This window comes from Mandrillus leucophaeus, unplaced genomic scaffold (genome assembly GCF_000951045.1).
Source record: "Mandrillus leucophaeus isolate KB7577 unplaced genomic scaffold, Mleu.le_1.0 Scaffold395, whole genome shotgun sequence".
Lineage (NCBI taxonomy): Eukaryota > Metazoa > Chordata > Mammalia > Primates > Cercopithecidae > Mandrillus > Mandrillus leucophaeus.
The window spans coordinates 1815639-1836071 of record NW_012104198.1 but is presented as its reverse complement, the minus strand read 5'-3'; the positions used below and the strand labels follow the sequence as shown (position 1 = coordinate 1836071).

General features: G+C 53.9%; 2 protein-coding genes across 3 annotated transcripts in view; one reads left to right on the top strand and one right to left on the bottom strand.

Annotated features, from left to right (window-relative positions):
* The window catches only part of CCDC22 (coiled-coil domain containing 22), a 14906-nt gene extending 8730 nt beyond the window's left edge, over positions 1–6176 (top strand). The window contains exons 7-17 of the mRNA XM_011991355.1: positions 2381–2575; positions 3142–3204; positions 3296–3415; positions 3837–3956; positions 4053–4169; positions 4279–4380; positions 4463–4570; positions 4807–4902; positions 5149–5208; positions 5291–5365; positions 5798–6176. Coding sequence (XP_011846745.1) covers positions 2381–2575; positions 3142–3204; positions 3296–3415; positions 3837–3956; positions 4053–4169; positions 4279–4380; positions 4463–4570; positions 4807–4902; positions 5149–5208; positions 5291–5365; positions 5798–5911 — 1170 coding nt within the window. The 3' untranslated portion in view covers positions 5912–6176. The remainder of the gene's footprint in view (positions 1–2380; positions 2576–3141; positions 3205–3295; positions 3416–3836; positions 3957–4052; positions 4170–4278; positions 4381–4462; positions 4571–4806; positions 4903–5148; positions 5209–5290; positions 5366–5797) is intronic.
* On the bottom strand, positions 6086–20433 carry FOXP3 (forkhead box P3). 2 transcript variants are annotated; one of them, XM_011991356.1, is made up of 12 exons: positions 20170–20433; positions 13772–14003; positions 13140–13244; positions 12903–13041; positions 12401–12488; positions 12227–12331; positions 11238–11325; positions 10952–11032; positions 9566–9716; positions 8772–8848; positions 7313–7414; positions 6938–7132 (listed from the first exon to the last, which is right to left on the bottom strand). In XM_011991356.1, exons 2-12 carry the CDS (start codon positions 13979–13981, stop codon positions 6983–6985), a joined length of 1296 nt encoding a protein of 431 aa, XP_011846746.1. In that variant the 5' UTR covers positions 13982–14003; positions 20170–20433; the 3' UTR covers positions 6938–6982. The 2 variants fall into 2 exon arrangements, with proteins under 2 accessions (XP_011846747.1, XP_011846746.1); XM_011991357.1 differs by lacking the exon at positions 13140–13244 and having other exon boundaries at positions 6086–7132; positions 20170–20328.

Here is a 20433-nt window from a genome sequence, read left to right as displayed (position 1 = left end):
CTTTACCTATCTGTTTTCCCTTCTCTGTCCACTTTATCTGTTCCTTTTTCTTCTCTGGGCACCTTTGTATCTGTGTCCCCTTCTGCTCTGTCCACCTCTGTATCTGTCCCCTTACTTGCTGTCCACCTATATATCTGTCACCCCTCTGCCTCTGTTTACTTCTTCATCTCTCTCCTCTTCCTCTCTGTCCATCTCTGTATCTGTTGCCCATTCCCTCTGTCCACTTCTTTATCTGTCCCTTCTTCCTCTCTGTCCACCTCTGTATTTGTCCCTCCTTCCCTTCTGTCCATCTCTTTATCTGTCCCCTCTTCTTCTGTCTTTTTTTTTTTTTGAGATGGGGTCTCGCTCTGTCACCCAGGCTGGACTATAGTGGCATGATCAGGGCTCAAGGCAGCCTCGAATTTCCAGGTTCAAGCAATTCTCCCACCTCAGGCATCTGAGTAGCTGGGACTACAGGTGCATGCGCTCAGCTAATTTTTGTATTTTTTTTAGAGACGGGGTTTTGCCATGTTGACCAGGCTGGTCTCAAACTCCTGACCTGAAGCGATCCGCCCACCTTGGCCTCCCAAAGTGCTGGGATTACAGGCATGAGCCACCGTGCCCGGCCGCTTCTTCTCTATCCACCTCTTTGTCCCCTCTTCTTCTCTATCCATCTCTGTATCTGTCCCCTCTTCCCCTCTGTCCACCTCTGCATCTGTCCCCTCCTTCTCTCTGTCCACCTCTCTGTCACCCCTCTCCCTCTGTCCATTTCTTTATCTGTCCCCTTTTCCTCCTGTCCACTTCTCTTTCTCCCTCCCCGCATTCTGCTGTATTTCTGTCCTCTCTTCCTCTTTGTACACCTGGGTATCAGTACCCCTCCCCTTCTGTCCATCTTTATATCTGTCCCCTCTTCCTCTCTGTCCACCTCTGTATTTGGCCCCCCTCTCCTTCTGTCTGCCTCTTTATCTGTCCCGTCTTCCTCTGTGTCCACATCTCTGTCTGTCCCTCTTTTTTTCCACCTCTGTGACGGCACCCTCCTGGTCTGTCCACTTTCTTATTTGTCCTTTCTTTCTCTGTCTTCACCTCTGTGTCTTTTTTACTTATTTATTTTTATTTTTATTTTTTTTTTGAGATAGAGTCTCCCTCTGTCGCCCAGGCTGGAGTGCATTGGCGCGATCTTGGCCCACTGCAACCTCTGCCTCCCAGGTTCAAGTGATTCTCCTGCCTCAGTCTCCCAAGTAGCTAGGACTACAGGTGTGCACCACCATGCCCAGCTAATTTTTGTATTTTTAGTAGAGACGGGGTTTCACCACGTTGGCCAGGATGGTTTCGATCTCTTGACCTCGTGATCCATCTGCCTCAGCCTCCCCAAGTGTTGTGGTTACAGGTGTGAGCCACCGCGCCCGGCCATCTGTCTCTGTTTTTATAATCTATAGTAATTTTCAAACATAAATGTGGAGAGAATATTCTAGTGAATCCTATGTGCCATTTTGCCAACTTTTCTTCATCTGTTCTCTCCCAAATTTTTCTTCGTTGCTGTATTATTTTAAAGCAAATCCCAGATATCATGTCATTTCAACTCTAAATACTTAGGATTACATCTCTTAACTCATGAGGACATTCAGTTTTCAAGGTAACCACTGGACCATTTTCATGGCTAATGAAGTTAACAATGATATCTTGTGGTTTTTGTTCTTTTTTTTTTTTTTTTGAGACGGAGTCTTACTCTGTTGCCCAGGCTGGAGTGCAATGGTGAGATCTCACTTCAGTGCAACCTCCACCTCCTGGAGGTGGAGTGCACTAAGTTTTGTATTTTTAGTAGAGTTGGGGTTTCACCATGTTGGCCAGGCTGGTCTTGAACTCCTGACCTCAGGTGATCTGCCTACCTTGGCCTTTCAAAGGGCTAGGATTACAGGCATGAGCCACTGCACCCAGCCAACAATGATATCTTAATACCATCCAACACTGAGTTCATAATCAGATTTTCCCAGTTATCTTGAAACTCTCTGTTCTTGTCCCTCTCTTGCCTCTCTCTCTTTGCCTCCTTCTGTACCTGGTACCTTTGATTCCCTGTCTCTGCTCTGTCCCCTGATAACCTGTCTATGATTCTCTTGGATTTGGGGGCTCTAGGCTCACCCCGCTCTCTTCCCACATTCTTCTCCAGCATGGGGATTTAGTGGGTGGAGAGAAGTATGTCTGTGAGCAAGAGGAGACCCCTTTCCTCAAGGAGATCCCGGGCTGGTGGAGCAGTAGAGCAGAGCAGGGCCTGCCTTAGTGGGAAGGCTGGAGGGTGGGGATGACTTGTTTGTATACTCTTGTCAGGGGGTCCTTGGAGGAGGCAGGGCCTTGGGTGCTAGGTGGGCCCCTACATCCTTCTGCTTCCCCTGCCTTTTCTCCCAAGGAGGACACACGGGCTCAGCGGCAGCGGCTGCAGAAGCAACTGACTGAGCATCTGCGCCAAAGCTGGGGCCTGCTTGGGGCCCCCATACAAGCCCGAGACCTGGGAGAGCTGCTGCAGGCCTGGGGTGCTGGGGCCAAGACTGGTGCTCCTAAGGGCTCCCGCTTCACGCACTCAGAGAAGTTCACCTTCCATCTGGTGGGTGCACCTGAGGACATGGGATGTGTGGCTGGATGTGGCAGGCTTGGAGGGTGGCTTTTTGTGTCAGCGCCACACCTTTATCCACACACAGGTTCTTGTGTTCCCACTGGACAGGCCCTTGCCCACTGGGGGTGGGTACCCAGAGGTCCCCTAGCTTCTTAGGGACTTGACTGGAGAAAATGTGAATAGGTGGGAACCATGCAAGGGTGTGGGGGTGTTCTTGGGGCAACACCCCCTTTCCTCAGGCAGTTTCCTTTGAGCATATCTTCTGTCCTAAGATGTTCACTCTGAGGGCCCCCCCATCCTTCTCATGGGCATTTGAGGCTTGAGAGATGTGCAGGTGGGTAGGAGCTGTGTCAGGGTCAGGGAGCTTTCTCCATGAGCAAGCACTCTGGCCTGAGGTTGCAGATGGTGCCTTTACCCACATAGTCACAGTCTAGCCGCCATCAGTGCTTGAGTGGGCACGCATGCTGCACTGGAGGCAGTTCTCAGGGGAGGCTGAGGCTGGGCCACGTGAGGAAGGGCCTTCCCCGACAACCAGGATGCCCCCGTCACTCCCCTAGGAGCCCCAGACCCAGGCCACTCAGGTGTCAGATGTGCCGGCCACCTCCCGGCGGCCTGAACAGGTGAGCAGAGTGGGTTGGAGGGGGGGTGTCCCAGGCCCTTGCCTGTCTACTGGGCCTGACACCCCAACCCTGACTGGCCTGGGCCTCCCAGGACACATGGGCAGCTCAGGAACAGGAGCTCGAGTCCCTTCGGGAGCAGCTGGAAGGAGTGAACCGCAGCATTGAGGAGGTTGAGGCCGACATGAAAACCCTGGGTGTCAGCTTTGTGCAGGTGAGGGGAGGGGGAGGGGCTGCACGTTGGGCTAGGTCAGAAGGAGGGCCTCAGGGTGTGAGGGACTAGACGGGACAAGAGGTGCTCTGTAGAGGTCTGCACATGGCAGAAGGGTTCCTGAGAGCCGTTGGGGATCCGTGGGCCTCTTGAGGGTGGCTGTGAGAATCAGGCCGGGGTGAGGGTCTGTGGGCATCTATGGGGCACCGTGGGTCTGCATGGGCAGGGGATTGAGGGGTCCTCAGAGGGTCTGTGGGCATCTGTGGGGCACCACGGGTCTGCATGGACAGGGGATTAGGGGGTCCTCGGGGTCCTTGGCACCAGCGTGGAGCTGTCAGAGAGGCCTGTGGGGGCCACGGGGGTGTACAGTCATCTGTGGAGCTCCATGGGGGCTGTGGCATGTGACTGGGTGTCCGCGGGCCAGGCAGAGTCTGAGTGCCGGCAGAGCGAGCTCAGCACAGCGGAGCGTGAGCAGGCCCTGCGCCTGAAGAGCCGCACGGTGGAGCTGCTGCCTGATGGGGCTGCCAACCTTGCCAAGCTGCAGGTGGGGTTGGGGATGTGGCTGGGGGGGGAGAGGCAGGGCGTGTTTGGGCGGGGTTGGAGGGCCCAGCCTGTGTGACACATACCCACCCCCCACCAGCTTGTGGTGGAGAATAGTGCCCAGCGGGTCATCCACTTGGCGGGTCAGTGGGAGAAGCACCGGGTCCCACTCCTGGCTGAGTACCGCCACCTCCGAAAGCTGCAGGATTGCAGAGAGGTAAGCAGTGGGACACTGGGCTGTGGGCAGGCCAGGGAAGACTCATTCCCTCTCTAGGGGGCCATCCCTGTGCTCTGCTCACTGTCTTCTGCCTGTGGGCTCCTGGCAGCTGGAATCTTCTCGACGGCTGGCAGAGATCCAAGAACTGCACCAGAGCGTCCGGGCAGCTGCTGAAGAGGCCCGCAGGAAGGAGGAGGTCTATAAACAGCTGGTAAGGCCTGTGTGAGGGACCTGGGTAGCTTAGGAGGGTGGGGGGCAGGTCCTGGGGCAGTGCCTGCTATGTCCCTGCCTAGGTGTCAGAGCTGGAGACTCTGCCCAGAGATGTGTCCCGGCTGGCCTACACCCAGCGCATCCTGGAGATCGTGGGCAACATCCGGAAGCAGAAGGAAGAGATCACCAAGGTACGCCGCCAGGGCCACGGAGGGTGGGTCATGTGGGCTGTCAGGCATAGTGTGGCTGCACACAGGGACCTCACACCCTCAGTGTCCAGTCGCACTCTAACACAGAATAGTCACACACAATCCATCCCAGTCACCCCTGACACAGTGACACAGTCCCTGTCTGGTGCACATGAGGACCCTCCACTGCAGCCAGCCTGCCCCAGGCAGGGGCTCATGGCCACCATGGTGTCTGCCAGATCTTGTCTGACACGAAGGAGCTTCAGAAGGAAATCAACTCCCTATCTGGGAAGCTGGACCGGACGTTTGCGGTGACTGATGAGCTTGTGTTCAAGGTGTGGGGCAGGTTGGGCAGGGGTGAGTGGGGTGAGGCTGGGCTACTGCCTTGTGCATCTGCTAACGGGCTGGCTGGGGTCCAGACCCAGGCCCTGTGCGAGGCTGGAGGTGCACTGATGCCCAGGGCTGGCTTTGTTTCATGGAGGATGAAGCTAGTGGGGTGGTGGGAGAGGGTGGCCTTCTTAGGGCATGGAGATGGTCAAGGGCAGCCCACTGATACCTTTGAGGTCCCTGTGTCTGGTCAGGATGCCAAGAAGGACGATGCTGTTCGGAAGGCCTATAAGTATCTAGCTGCCCTGCACGAGGTGAGGGGAGACATGTGCCTGGGGTGGGGCTGCTGGGGGTGGGTGGGGCTGGGTGCAAGCCTTCTGCTCCTGTTGTCCCCAGAACTGCAGCCAGCTCATCCAGACCATTGAGGACACAGGCACCATCATGCGGGAGGTTCGAGACCTCGAGGAGCAGGTAAGGCCTGGGGGCAGGATGGGGAGCCAGGGCAGGCGGGGGGACAGTTGCTCAGGTTATGCTGAGAGAGGCCGTGGAGCCAGACACAGCCTATGGCTGGACACCCAGCCCTGCCCCTTAGTGCCTGTGCCTGTGACCTGGGACAGGCAAGTGGCCTACTGTGAGCCCCAGCTTCCACCCCAAGGGCCCTCCTTCCTGCCTCCCAGGGCCATGGGCAAAGGCTTCAGTTTAAAGATGTAGGGGGAATCCTGCCACATGGCAAAGGATGCTTTGGGTAGAGGGAACACCACGTGAGTCCTGGCCATGGGACAGAGCAGGCTGTTGTTGAAGGTGGTGGGAGGGGCCCAGAGTAGCTGTGATGGGGGCTGGCGAGCAGGAGCTGGGAAAGGGGCTGTGTGTGCGCTGAGGGGGCATGTGTTCACGTTGCCTCAGATCGAGACAGAGCTGGGCAAGAAGACCCTCAGCAACCTGGAGAAGATCCGGGAGGACTACCGAGCCCTCCGCCAGGAGAACGCTGGCCTCCTGGGCCGGGTCCGGGAGGCCTGAGGAGCTGCCGGCAGAGGTCTCTCCCCAGCCTCAGGCAGGGATTTGGGGTGCTAGAGGCAGTGGCCAAGCACATGCCCTAGCTACTTCCTCCACTGCCCAGTTCCTCCTGCTGCAGCCTTGGACCCAGACCCCTGCCCACTGACCGCAGCCCTTATATGGGGTGATAGTCCAGCATGTGGGGAGCTCGGCTGCAGTTTATTGGGGATGGTACTGTGGGTTGGGGGCCTTGAATCCCAAATAAATGAGTAGTTCCTCTGCAGTCTAAGCTGAGGCATGGATCAGGGCTCAGAGAATGGGAGTGAGGTGAGTGGCAGGGGAGACAATGGGATATTTTTGGCAAGTCAGTGTGTGTGGCTGTGTATGTCTGCATGGGACTCAAGAGACCCACTGTGGGGCTGTGCGTGTGCACATGCGTGAGGTAACGCAGGTGAATTCTAACAGGCCGTGTGTGTGAGTGAGCATGTGTTGGGACCTCAGATCCTGAGGGTACTGACGCTGCTTCTGTGTAGGCCTCTGGGCACACCCGTGTCACAGTGCCCCTATGGGTCCTGAGGCAGGCTGTGGGTGTGCGCCTTGGGGGATGTGGGTTGTCAGGGCTGTGCTTGTGTGTGATTGTGTGACGATGCAGCTTTGAGGTTGTTTGAGTGTACTGAGGCAGGCTCTCTGTGTTTTGGGGTTTATGTTGAGTGAGGGACAGGATTGTGACATTTTGTGTGTCTATGTGACTTTTCCAGCCCTGAAGTCATCTGTGCGAGCAGCTGAGGCAGGCTGTGTGTGGCTGGTTGTGAAGGCTCTTGTTTGGCTGCAGGGCTCGACTGGGGGGTGTGTCTGGGGCAGAGGTCGGGGCTGGGGCCAGGAATGAGGCCCCTCTGAGCAGCCTTGGGGCAAAGGATATGATGGGGGAGGGATGGCTGCCAATGGGGGAACAGGGGCCCTGGCAGGCAAGACAGTGGAAATCTCACTTCTTGTTCCCTGTGGGCACATCCAGGGCCTGTCATCTCTGACCCCACCACCTCTGCCTCCCACCAGTTTGGCCCCTGTTCATCCGTCCTCCTTTCCTTGATCTTGAGGTCAGGGGCCAGGTGTAGGGTTGGAACACCTGCTTGGCCTCTGGCTCCGTTTCTTGCGGAACTCCAACTCATCCACGGTCCACACAGCCCCCTTCTCGCTCTCCACCCGCACAAAGCACTTGTGCAGGCTCAGGTTGTGGCGGATGGCGTTCTGTGGAAGGCCGGGGACAGGGAGCAGGTGGGCGTCAACCTCTGAGGCCAGCAGCCACCACCAGCAACCCACATCCCATTCCTCCCCAATATGCCTATAAGCCCAGCCCCAGGCCTGCCCACTTCGAGCTGCGGTGGCACTTGAGGCTATCCCAGCCACCGCCACCTCAGAGGAGCTCACCTTCCAGGTGGCAGGATGGTTTCTGAAGAAGGCGAACATGCGTGTGAACCAGTGGTAGATCTCATTGAGTGTCCGCTGCTTCTCTGGAGCCTCCAGGATGGCCTGGAAGTTGGGGGGTGGGATAAGGGGCACGTTCCCCAAAGTTGGGGTTTAGAGGGGCTGTGACCTACCCTGAGCCATCTGACATGGGGGTGGAATTGTGGGGGCAGATAATCAGGGACAGGACTAGATGTGGGGTGAAGCATGGGGTCAAAGATGGAGTTAGAAAGGGGTGAAGTGTCGGGTCGGGCAGGGTTAGATGTGGGGTGTGGGTATGGTTGTTCTGGGATTAGGTAACGGATCAGGACTGAGGTTGGGAGTGGGGTCTTGTTCAGGGCTAGGGCTGAAGTGAGGTGAAAGGTCTGGGATGGAGTTGGAGTTGGGGTTCTCTGTGGAGGTGACATTTCAGGGTTGGGGAAGGTGAAGGGTCAGAAGTGGGGTCAAGGATTTGGAAGGGGTAAAGGGCGAGGCCAACTTAAGGGTCAGGGAAGGGGTGGGTTAAGAGTCAGGCTGGGGGTGAACTCAGGTGGGTCTAGGGGTGAGGGATGGGATGACGTGGCTTTAAGTCAGGAGCCAGAGATGGGTTGAATTATTGAGTATCTTACATGTCAGGGACGTGGTTAGGTGATCAGGCTCGGGGCAAGGATGAGGTTAGTTGTGGGGTTCGGTGTGGAGTGAGGCTGAGGGTCAGGGAATTTGATCAGTTTGAATTCAGGAATGGGATTACAGAGTCAGTGATGATGATTGCAGTGAGGTTATCAGTCAGGATGGGACTAGGTCAGGGCTTCAGTTCAGAGATAGTTGAGGAATGTCTGGTATCATGTAGGGGTGAGGTTCAGGTTTGGGGTTAGGTGTGGGGCTAGGATGAAGGTTCTGAGAAGGCATTGGGGATGCTGAGATGAAGGAGTTGGGATGGGGTGATGAAGTTAAGGGTCAGATGAGTGTTACAAGGAAAGGCTGGGAATGGTGCCCAGCTGGGGGTATATTGACATGGAGTACGTTGGGGCCAGGGAAGGAGATGGGGTTGGGTTGGCATAAAGGCTGGGGAAGGAGTTAGAGTAAGAACTGGGGTATGTTTAGGGCAAGGTGCAGAGATGGGGTTAGCTTTGGGCTATTTTATAGGTCCAGGAGAGGGTTAGGTATGGGGCTGATGTGGACATCTGGAAGAGGATAGGTTTAGGGTCAGAATTTGGCATGCTCTGGCCTGGATAGTGGTTTAGGTTTGGATTCGTGGACAGGTTTGGGGTGAAGCTAGCATGAGGGGTCACATTTGAGGCGTGGCTTGGGGCTCCTTGGGGCTGGGGCTTGGGAATGGAGGAACCCACTCTGAGGGCGCTCAGAGGGAGACAGGAGTTTGGGAGGCAGGTCCCCCACCCCATCTTTGTCTTCCTCCTCCTTGGGGCCGAGCTGCCCTGCTTACCCAGCGGATGAGCGTGGCATAGGTGAAAGGGGGTCGCATATTGTGGAACTTGAAGTAGTCCATGTTGTGAAGGAACTCTGTCAGAGGGTGGGGATGAATCAAGCCCCATGCAGGACCTCCTAGCTAGCTCCCTGTCCCCTCTCCCTACAAGGTGAGTCTACAGGCCTGAGATCTCACCGTCAACACCTGTGTCCACGGGCACAGGTACTGTTTGCTGAGCACCTGACATAAGTTGTATCATTTATTCTTTGCACCACTTCTGCCAAAATACTTCTCCCCGAGGTTGCAAAGAAGCGGAGTAACTTGCATACCAAAGGATGCAAGAGGTTAAATGGCAGAGCCAGGATGACAGTCAAGGTCTCTGATCCCTGCTAAGCCTACAGGCCAGGCCTGGTGGATAGCAGTGGATAGGTGAGCTCGGGCAAATCTACCCCGATTTTCCTTGGTCAGGGGAGGAAAGGAGGTGCTCCTGGAATTACTTGGCAGGGTCCCTCCCTTCTGATGGCCGAATGTAGTAGCTGGAGTCCAGAGTGGGTGAGGCATGGCCCCAATCCCCAGGGGAGTCAGAGCTAGGGGCCAGACACTCGAGACCATATGGGGGACTTTCAGGCCACGAACATTCTGAAAGGAAGCTTTTGTGAGCGGATGCATTTTCCCAAAGGCTGAGTGGTGGCAGCTGCGGCGGTGGTGGTGGTGGTGGGAAGGGGCAGCATGGAGCTCCTTTGCACCCTCCTCCCAGAGCCTGTCAGGATTAGGAGCTTGGGAGCACTGTGTAGTGCAAGGACCATTCTTACCTGGGAATGTGCTGTTTCCATGGCTACCCCACAGGTGCCTCCGCACAGCAAACAGGCTGTCAGGGGCCTCCCGGGGGCCAGACCAGGCTGGGACGGCACTGCCTTGGCTGCCAGCAGCTACAATGCAGCAGGAGCCCTTGTCAGATGATGCCTGGGGGAGGGGTAGAGGCTGGTGACCCAGAGGCTTAAACTTCCCACTTTTTACTTTTTATTTTTTTTGAGACTGAGTCTTGCTCTGTCGCCCAGGCTGGAGTGCAGTGGTGCGATCTCGGCTCACTGCTATCCCCCGACTTTCCGAGTTCAAGCAATTCTTTCTTTCTTTTTTTTTTTTTTTTTTTTTTTTTGAGTTGGAGTCTCACTCTGTCACCCAGGCTGGAGTGCAGTGGCGCGATCTCAGCTCACTGCAAGTTCCGCCTCCCCGGGTTCATGACATTCTCCTGCCTCAGCCTCCCAGTAGCTGGAACTATAGGCACCTGCCACCACGCCCGGCTAATTTTTTAGGTTCAAGCAGCCTCAGCCTCCCGAATAGCTGGGACTACAGGTGCCCGCCACTATGCCCTGCTAATTTTTGTATTTTTGGTAGAGACGGGGTTTCACCATGTTGGCCAGGCTGGTCTCGAACTCCTGACCTCATGTGATCCACCTGCCTCGGCCTCCCAAAGTGCTAGGATTACAAGCATGAGCCACACTGCACCCGGCCCCACTTTATTTTTAAATCAGTGTTTTCCAAAGCAAAGACGCCCTCTTCTAAATTCCAGTCTGAAGTGGAATCCCACAAAACAGCATGAGCCATATTTATTAGAGCGCAGGTGTGGATGTCGTATGTGGCCACTGATGCTGAGACCATGAGCTGGGGTTGAATAGGGCTCTTTACCACTCAATCGTGACCTTGGGAAAGTCACCTAAACCTCCCTGGCCTCAATTTTCCTCATCTGTACATTGGCATCATGAGAAATAAACTACCACCAGCAAAGCACTCAAAAACAGTGCCTGGCCTCCAGGGCTGGGTTCATGGGTGTGTGACCTGTGTGGTTATGTGGCACCCTGTGCTTTGTTTAATGCTCTGTGGTTGCCATCTTGAAATCTGAACAAGGGGCCCTGCAGGTTACATAGCTGGTCCTGCTGGCGCACAGCCTGCGTCTGGAAAGTCTTTGGCTATTTGCATTTGCTTTGACAACTCAGGATCACAGTGTTTGGGGATCTTGGGGTCAGAGGGTTTGTAAGTGGAGGGGGACAGATTTCTAGGTCTGGGCATGTTTGGAGCTGGGGACAGGGGACCCTAGCTCTCAGGACCTGCATGTGAGGTTAGGTTCCCTGCACCCTGCAGACCTCCTCCCTGCCCCCCAGCGGTCTGAGTCTGCCACCACCAGTCCTGGGGTCGCTCACCACAGATGAAGCCTTGGTCAGTGCCATTTTCCCAGCCAGGTGGGCCTGCATAGCACTCAGCTTCTCCTTCTCCAGCACCAGCTGTGAAATGGCACAAACATGAGGCCTCAGCCTGGCCCTTCTCTGCCACATCTTTGCCCAGGCTACGGTATTCCCTGGGAGTGCCCACTCCTCTTCCTTCCTTTATATCAGCCCTCGTCCCAGGTGAACTTGGTTTCTGGCACATGGTGGACAGAAGGTTTTGTGTACTATCCCTGTCCCCTACCCCCCACTGCCCTGGCATTACCTGCTGCTCCAGAGACTGTACCATCTCTCTCTGGAGGAGACATTGTGCCCTGCCCTTCTCATCCAGAAGATGGTCTGCTTGGCAGTGCCTAAGTAGGGAGAAGATTCCATGCAGGTGACCATGACAGGCCTGGCCTGGCTCAGTGCTCTGAATGGGGAGGGCCCAGACCCTCTGGGAGGTCTCTCGTTTGAGCCCCAGCGCCTCTCCTCTCTCTATCTCAGTCTCTGTCTCATACTCCTCATTCCCTTAACACATGCCACTCGGCACCTACTGCATGTCAGGCCTGAGCTCACCACTTGAGCCTGGCCAGGGTGCTGGAGATAATATTGGAAGTGTGGTGAAATGAGAATGGGCCAGGGAGGTGAGAGTGGGCAAGGCATTCCGGGTGGAGGGGACGGCCTGTGCAAAGGCCTGGCTGCAAGGAAGACAGGACATGCGGGGTTGCTGCTAAGGGTTGTGTGCAGTGTGTGTGTGTGAGAGAGAGAGAGAGAGAAGAGAGAGAGAGAGAGAGGCATGGGGGGACTGAGGGGAGGCAGCAGCAGCCATCTAGAGGAGCTAGAACTTTGGGGACAGTAGAATAAGGCTGGCATGTTGGCATGAGGAGTAGCAGGGCAAAGCAGTTAGGTGTGCAGAATCTGGAGCCTGGCTGCATGGGTTCAAATCCCAGATCTGTCACTCAGGAACTGGGAGATTTTGATCAAGGCACTTAACCTCTTTGGCCTCAGTCTCCTTGTCTGTAAAATACGGGTAAATAACAGAACAAATGTTTCTTATTATACATATGAGGAAACTGAGGTCCAGAGAAGCTAAGTAATTTGTCCAAGGTCACACAGCCAGTCAGGGATGGAGCTGGGATTTGAACCCACAGTCTCAGAGTTTAGCTCTTTCATCTTACTACTTATTGGGATTAAGCCTGGGCTGAGATCTGTACCCCAGACCTCTCCCCACAAGCCAGGGCCAGTGGACTGGCACAGGCCTGGGCCACTCACTTGAGGAAGTCCTCTGGCTCTTCGAAGACCTTCTCACATCCGGGCCACTTGCAGACACCATTTGCCAGCAGTGGGTAGGAGCTCTGGGGCATGGCCGAAAGGGTGCTGAGGGGATAGAGGGTGTCAGGGGAGGGGATAGGAGGGTGAGGATCCTTCCCAGCCCTGTCCACTGACCTGTCCTTCCTGGGTGCACCAGGATTTGGGAAGGTGCAGAGCAGTGCTGGCTCCCTGGACACCCATTCCAGGCTGGCCACGTTGATCCCTGTGGGTGGGGACAGGGCATCTCTGGAGGCTGTGGGCTGGGCTCTGGAGCTTGACCCACAAGGCCTCTCATTTTGAGCTTCCCACCCTCCTGAGCCTCAAAAACCCTGACTCCCAGGGGGCTCTGCTGTCCCCAAAGTCCCAGGCTTCTGGCAGAGAAGCTTAAAGACGGCCATTTGCAGGTGCTGACATTTTGACTAGCTTTGTAAAGCTCTGTGGTTTCGTGATTTTGACATTCTGCATCTTTAAGGTTCTGCACCTGACATTTTTTGGAGGTTGGAGTTTCCAAGCCTCTGAGACCTGACACCTTTGACCCTCAGAGGACTGCAATTCAGAATAGCCTACACTGCTCACGGCCAAGGATCTGGGGACCCAGGGGTTCTGTGAAGCCATGGGGTATGGGCTGAGGTGTTACCAGGTGGGAGGCCAGGCCGGGCCTTGAGGGAGAAGACCCCAGTGGCAGTGGTGGGTGGTGGGAGGCTGATCATGGCTGGGCTCTCCAGGGGGTGCACCTGCAGCACAGGGGTCCGGGCGTGGGCATCCACCGTTGAGAGCTGGGGGGCACATGTGGGCTGTGGTTCAGCCTGGCTTGGGGTCCCTCCCCACAGTTCTCCCACCTGCTCCCTCCTCCCTGCCCATTCACCGTCCATACCTGGTGCATGAAATGTGGCCTGTCCTGGAGGAGTGCCTGTAAGTGGGGCAAGGGGCCCAGCCGTGCCCCGGAGGGTGCCACCATGACTAGGGGCAGTGTGGGCAGCTGGGCAGAAAGGCAGGTGGGTGAGAGGCCATCCTGATCCTCAGTGTTCTGTGTCTAATTTATATACTCTGCACTGCAAGCCCACATGGTAGATGCTATGATCGTCCCCCTTTTATACGTGTGGAAACTGAGGCTTATGGAGATCGAGTAACTTTTTAAAGATCAAACAGCTAATAAGTCGCAGAGCTGGCCTCAACCCTATCACCTCACCTCCTTGGCCCCAGTCCTCTCCTCTTGTCACATGGGGATGGGGACACATAGCTATGCCTATGGGACTATAATATGGCCTCCTCTTCTCCTGAGACAGGGATTGGGAGGTTGGGGAAAGCCTCCAATCTCTGAGGCCTGGCAGGTGGGGACTTTCTTGGCCCTGCAACATCTGCATAAGTCACAGACTTGCCTGGGACCCAGAAACCACTTCCTGTGCCCCAGCCAGCCCCCCTCCCGCCCGGTGCCACAGTAAAGGTCGGCACCTGTAGGTCCAGGTACCCCACCCTGCCTGCCCCATCCTGGGCCCAGGGCCTCACCTGCAGCTGCGATGGTGGCATAGGGTTCAAGGAGGAAGAGGAGGCATGAGCCCCGCCTCGAAGATCTCGGCCCTGGAAGATTCCCCCAGGGCCCCGGGCCCCCAGCAGGTCTGAGGCTTTGGGCGCAGCCCTCCAGCTGGGCGAGGCTCCTGGGGATGGGCCAAGGGCCAAGGAAGGGGCCGAGGGCTTGCCTGGCCTGGGGTTGGGCATCGGGTCCTTGTCCAAGGGCAGGCTGTGTAGACAATAGGGGAAAGGAGTCACACATGTACTAGGGCGGTATAAGATACTCAACCACCTGAACCACGTGGACACCCCTCTGGTCAGAGCAGGCATTGGCTGGGACATGTCCCGAGGGGTCCCACAGCTGCACCCCAGCTCTGGACACACACACATACACACACACACACACACACACACACCCAAGAACACAGGTACACATGCATACCCACACACGCCCCACGTGCAGAGGTCCAGCACCTGGCTTGCCTGCCCACGCTAGCACAGCCCTGGTGTAGATGTGTCCTCTATGAGGGCAATGGTTGTTTCTCCCTCCACTTGAGAGCTGTTTTAAGCCTCAGGCCTCCGGCCCTCCCGCACCCTGCACAGGCTGTGTTTGCTCATGTTGCCGGAGCTGGTCTTGGACTTTCTCCTGGGAGTCCTATTTTGCCCCAGTGACTAGGCACGGACTCAAAAGATTCATCTGGCTGCTGTGAGTGGAGCTAGTGAGAAGGCTATTGTAATAGTCCTGGCAAATGATGATGCTGGCACAGAATGGGCTGGTGGCAGTGGAGAAGGTGAGAAATGGGTAGATTCTGAGACTTAATCTGCAGCTGGATCAGGAGCAGTGCTGGCAGCTTGGATGTAGTGGGTAAGAGGGAGGGTCAAAGTAACATGGGTTTTAGCTTGAGCAGCTGGAAGGACCGAGCTGACATTACCTGAGATGGGGGACATGGCGGGGAGTTGGATTGGGGGCAAAAGTGCAGGTGTGGATAGACATGAAGAGTCTGGCATTAGATGTGTGAGTGGAGGAGCTGAGGCGGCAGCTGAATACGGGGGTCTGGATCTCAGGGCAAGGAGGCGAGTCCAGGAGTGTGATCATGCACGGATCCAGCATGGCAAGTGACAGAGAGGAGGAGAGACAGGGTCTCTTGAGCTGGGGCCTGTAGAAGCTTCTCAATCCAATCCCCATCAGAGTTCACTCCAATTTCTGGCCCTCGAGCCTGGCTCATCCTACTCACCCTGCCTCAAATGCCCACTCCTCCTCTTCCCCTGTCCAAGCCACGCAAGGCCTGCTCTTCTATTGTCCTCACCTTGAAAGCCCTCCACAATGGCTCCAGGCCCCTCTATTGAGCCCCAGAATCTTCCACTCCCCGAGGGAAGCACTGGCTTTTCAGGATCCTGTAATCCTGGTCTGAGAGGAAGCCAGAGCTGGAAGGGACTGCCCAGCCAACCCCATTATTACAGAAGGGGATGCTCAGATGCCGAGTTCCATAGTCCCATAGTGACTTGAGAACTCCACTTCTTTCTTTAGGAAGTGTTTCTGTGTGCACATTTTATAAACTCTCTGGTGTGTGTATGTGTGTGTCTGTGTGTCTGTGTGTCTCCGTCTCTCCGTTCCACCTCACAGCACTGAGTTGGGCACACAGCTGCTGAGAGCAGCCCGGGGGAGTATGGAAGGGTTCTGGGGGAGCAGTTGCTCCTTCCTTTCTTTGCTGTCACCTCCTGGGGGTTGACAGAGCTGTGGTGCTGAGGGAGATGAGTGTGAGAATCCAGGTATTAAGTTCTTAGTCTCCTGGGGGCTTAGAACATTACTTCGTGAGAAACAGGAGTGTGGGTCTGTGGAAGCTCCAAACAAGGGCCTGGGAGAGCACTGGTGAGATGAGAAGGTGAGTGAATGAATGAAGCCAGAGATGGGGTGATGTTCCTTCAAGCCGAGGAATAACAAAGATTGCCAGCAACCACCAGAAGCTGGGGGAGAGGCCTGGAACAGCTTCTCCCTCATTGCCCCCAGAAGAAACCAACCCTGGCAACACCTTGATCTTGGACTCTAGCCTCCAGAACTGTGAGATGATCAATTTCTGTTGCTGAAGCCACTCAGTTGTGGTACTTTGTTATAGCAGCCAGAACAAACTAATACCGATTTTGGTGCAAATGGATGTTTTCCACCATTCTGGCCTGGCCCATGCGGCTGGCCTGCGGTCACTTCTGAAGCTGCCTGGACACTTGGCCAGAGCTAAGAATTCTCCCCAAACACATGTGGGATGGCCTGACTCAGTGAAGCATAGATACATTTTCAGACAGGGATGTGGAGATGATCTGTCTGGGGGTAGGGGACCTAGAGGGCCGGGCTGGGCAGCCGGCTTCCTGCACTGTCTGTTGGGACATCCCTTTCTGACTGGGTTTCTCAGAAGCTGCATGGGGGATGTTTCTGGGACGCAGATTATGTTTTCATATCGGGGTCTGCATCTGGGCCCTGTTGTCACAGCCCCCGACTTGCCCAGATTTTTCCGCCATTGACGTCATGGCGGCCGGATGCACCGGGCTTCATCGACACCACGGAGGAAGAGAAGAGGGCAGATACCCCACCCCACAGGTTTCGTTCCGAGAATTGGCTGCCCTGTCCTGCAGCAGGCTTGGCCCAGGTGGGGTGACGTGGGTGCTAGTGGATGTGGTGTCCATCTGGCCACCGTGACAAGCCTCTAGCTCTGTAGACCTGGCCCTTCTTGGGTTGTGGAGAGGACCCAGGTTTGAAGCTCTGAGAGTGCCAGGCAGGCTCCACAGATACTGGGACCCCTGGGGTCTTCAAATAGTATAACACCAGGACTTCAGAATTATAGAGCAGCATTTCTTAGATTTAAAGGATCCTAGAATCTCAAAACCACAGACTGTGGGGTCTATGGTCCCAATATCTCAGTATGTGTAGGGCCAGTGTCCCTGGTATCCAAACTCCCTGGAACCACCTGAAAGTCAGGCAGCTTGCTGCTTTATAGGGCCTCTTGCCTACCAGACCTGGAACCACAGCTAGCCTCCCCAGGGCCTCAGTCTCCCTGTCCACTCTGGAACAACATTCCCAAATACATGGCCACTCCGCCAGAGATGGCAACGGGGAGGAGGTGGTTGAGGCTGGTGTGCCTTTGGCCTGGGCCTCATCGGGGGAGCTGGAAAAGTCTCGGCCTTCACCAATACAGAGCCCATCACCAGACTCTCTGGAGGGGCCCCACAACCAAGGTTTTCAGGGACCAGCACCAGCTCTGGGGACACACAGCCTGACTGACTGACATTCCTCCATCATCACCACGCTCTGGCCAACTAGGCCTCCTGACCCATGGAGCCCAGGGCCTCACCTAGCCCAGCTCTTGTGAGGCTGGGCCCCACACTGTGATCGTGGATCGTCCAACCTGTGAGAAGCTGGGGTCCAATGTGTGAGAAGGCAGAAGGGGGAATGGTAGCCCAGGTCCCCCTTCCCCCTTCTGGGTGCTGAGGGATAAACTGAGGCCTGTAGTTGAGGAGAGAGCCAGAGCCAAGGTCCTACCTAGAGTCCTGAGATCTAGGCTTGGATTGCAACTCTGCCGCTGCATTTTGGCGAGACCCTGGGATCTCTGGTCCTCAATTTGCCCTTCTACACTGAGCAGGGAGAGGCGTGGAGTCGACGAGGGCCAGGGCCCTTCTACACTGTGTCTGGTTAAGTCATTAGGTGTCTGCAGGGCTTCAAGTTGACAAGTGCCCCTCTATCCAGGGGACTGGCTGAGAGACAGGGATACATAGAGACAAAGAGACACACACAAAGAGCGAGCAAGAGAGAACAAGAGATAGAGACACTGAGAGAAATGGAGACATACATGGAGAGCCAGAGTGCATACGCGCGAGAGGATTGCCTCAAATAAGAACATTTGCTGGTCTCTGGCTGGTTCAACTGATGCTGCCTGAAATAATCAAGAATAAAGAAGGACAAGGTGCCAGGGACGCCCATGGCTGGGTATTGAATTGTATTGCAAAGCAACAATCAGCAAAACAATGTGGTCCTGGTATAAGAACAGATACCGGGGAAGAGAACAGAACAGAAAGCTTGGACATGGACCCACGTATGGAGAGAACTGAGTTTGTGATGAATGTGGCATTTCAAACTGGAGGACCATGGAGGATGGATTGTTTAACAAATGTGTCTGAGATAATTACAGAGAAGATAAAATTATTGAATGAATAATCAGTCCATTATCCCAACAACCCCTCCCTGCCCAGTTTGAAATGTCACCACCATCATATACCCTAAAATACCCAGATCCATTCAAGATATAAGCTTTAATACCTAATGCTGATCTTGGGTTTATTGTGTGTCAGGCCTTGTGCTAAGTATTTACTGTGGTTAAAAATTTTAATCTAAACAAAGACTCCTGAGGAAGGTACTATTATAATCATTGCAGTACATATGAGGAAATGGAGGTACGGAGAGGTTAAGTGCCTGGCTAAAAATCACACATATGGCTTGGGGTGACGCTGGGTTTGTCCCAGACAGTCTGGCTTCAGTACCCACACTCTTAACCTCTATAGTAAATGGAAAAAATGAAGCCATAAAAGAGACTAGAAGCCAACATAGGTGAACATTTATCTCATTTTCAAGTGGGAAAGGACTTTCTAAGCACAAAACCAGAGACAGAAGCCACAGAAAAAAAGACTAACCTATTTGACTATATAAAACCATCATAAGCATCACAAAAAAACACCATAAACAAATAGAAAAAAACAAATGATGAATTGGGGAAAATATTTGCTATATATGTATGGCTGATGAAAGGTTAATAACCATTCCAAATAAACAGCTGTGGCAAATCAATAAGAGAAAAATAAGATGAACACCCTATTAGGAGTAAGGACGTAAGGACGTGACCAGACAACCAAAAAAGAAAAAAAAAAAATAAGAAAAAAGCACAAATGGCCAACAAACAGTAAAAGTAATCAAAAGATGCAAATTTCAACAATGTGATAATGTGTTTTTCTTACCTGTAATGTTGGGAAATAATTAAAACATAATAATACTCACCCAGGGTTAGGTTAAGTAGAGGGAGCATAAAATAGGACAATCTTTTGGAAGGAGAATTTGCAGAGAGGGTCATAAACTTTAAAAATGCATGTTCCCTTTGCCCCAGCAACTCCCTTTTCAGGAATCCAAGGAAGCAGTCAGGGAAGTTTATAGAAAAAAACAAGAAACAACTGGAATGTCCAACAACTGGCACTTGGTCAAATCAATCAAAGTTCATGCTGATGTGAGGACAGTCTTATCCCTCAGGAAAGATCATGTATTCAAACAATTTTTAGTAAGCTTCAAAAACACTACTATTAATTGAATAAAGCAAGAACAAAACCAATATATAGCATGATTCTAATTTGGTTACAGAGATACTAATAGCTAACACTTCGTGAGCATTTATTGTGTGCCAAACGCTATGCTAAGCCTGCAGAATCGAGCTCATCCCAGCCCTGAACAACCTGCTCGCTTCCTGAACATGGACTCTGGTCACACACATGCAGTCCTGGGGTAGGTCCACACAGCTAAACCATGGTTGACAATGGCGTGAAGTGCTCCCTGCCCCCACCCCCACCCCAAGGGTCTCCTCTAAAGTGATACACGCAAAGTTCAGTTAAGTGCTCAGCTTGCCCAGGCACCTTGCAATCCTGCTACCAGGGTGAACAGAACTGATGCTCACTCTCATAAAATGTAAAGGTCCTCAGTGACATTACTATTATTAAGCGCCAGCTGTGTACAAAGTTCTAGGCTGGATGCTGGCTGGGATGGCGGGAGGGTGGGGGGAAGGCAAGAAAAGAGAGTGGGAGAGATGGAGGAAAGGAGATCGATGGAGTGTAGTCAAGATGGAGGAGACAGAGACAGGGGAGATGGTCAGAGGCCAGGAGAGATGCGGGGAAAGAGAGTCTGAGTGTAGCAACAGACAGATGGCGGGAGAAAGAGAGGCAGAGAAACACGTAAAAGAGCGAGACAGGGTGAGCAGAGAGACAGAGAAGGATGAGAGGCATCAAGAGCTAAGAGACAAAAAGATGAGAGAGATGCAGTTGAAATTTTCAGTTGCACCTGGACAGCATTTCAAGTTGTTCAAAGCTCTGAAATCCATAAAGACTGGCAGCTGACATATTTTTAAAATCCTATCCATCTACGTATCAATTGATGAATTCATTTATCTTTGCCCCTGCCCATGCATTAAGTACTTCACCTTTAAGTCTTCTGCCATTTATTCTATTATTATTTTTTTAAAGACCTTACCTGGCTGGAATCACGGTAGCTGGGTACATCCCAATGTACCAGAGGGCCCCTGACCCCCCGGTGCCTACCTCCCTGCCATCTCCTCCAATGCGGCCCACATCTGGTAGGGGAGAGCGGGGACACTCACCTTGGTGAAGTGGACTGACAGAAAAGGATCAGCCTGGCTTGTGGGAAACTGTCACGTATCAAAAACAACTTTGCTTTTATACCGAGAAGAAAAACCACGCTGTACGGTGTGGAAGCCGCAGACCTCTCTCTTCTAATAATCCAAATTTTTTTTCGATGAGTGTGTACGCTGATAATCACGGGGTGGGGGGGGTTCTCATAGTTTTCTCTCTCTCTCTCTCTGTGTTTCTCCTTTTCTTGATTATGAGACTTAAACGGAAATTTT

Bases quoted from the DNA above. Each gene is read 5' to 3' on its own strand.
- FOXP3 (XM_011991356.1), bottom strand. From the start codon at position 13,981: ATGCCCAACCCCAGGCCAGGCAAGCCCTCGGCCCCTTCCTTGGCCCTT. The intron at 13,245-13,771 runs GTGAGGCCCTGG...CTTTCTGCCCAG, and splicing joins TGCCACCATCGCAGCTGCAG to CTGCCCACACTGCCCCTAGT. The intron at 11,033-11,237 runs GTAATGCCAGGG...GCCATTTCACAG, and splicing joins TACAGTCTCTGGAGCAGCAG to CTGGTGCTGGAGAAGGAGAA.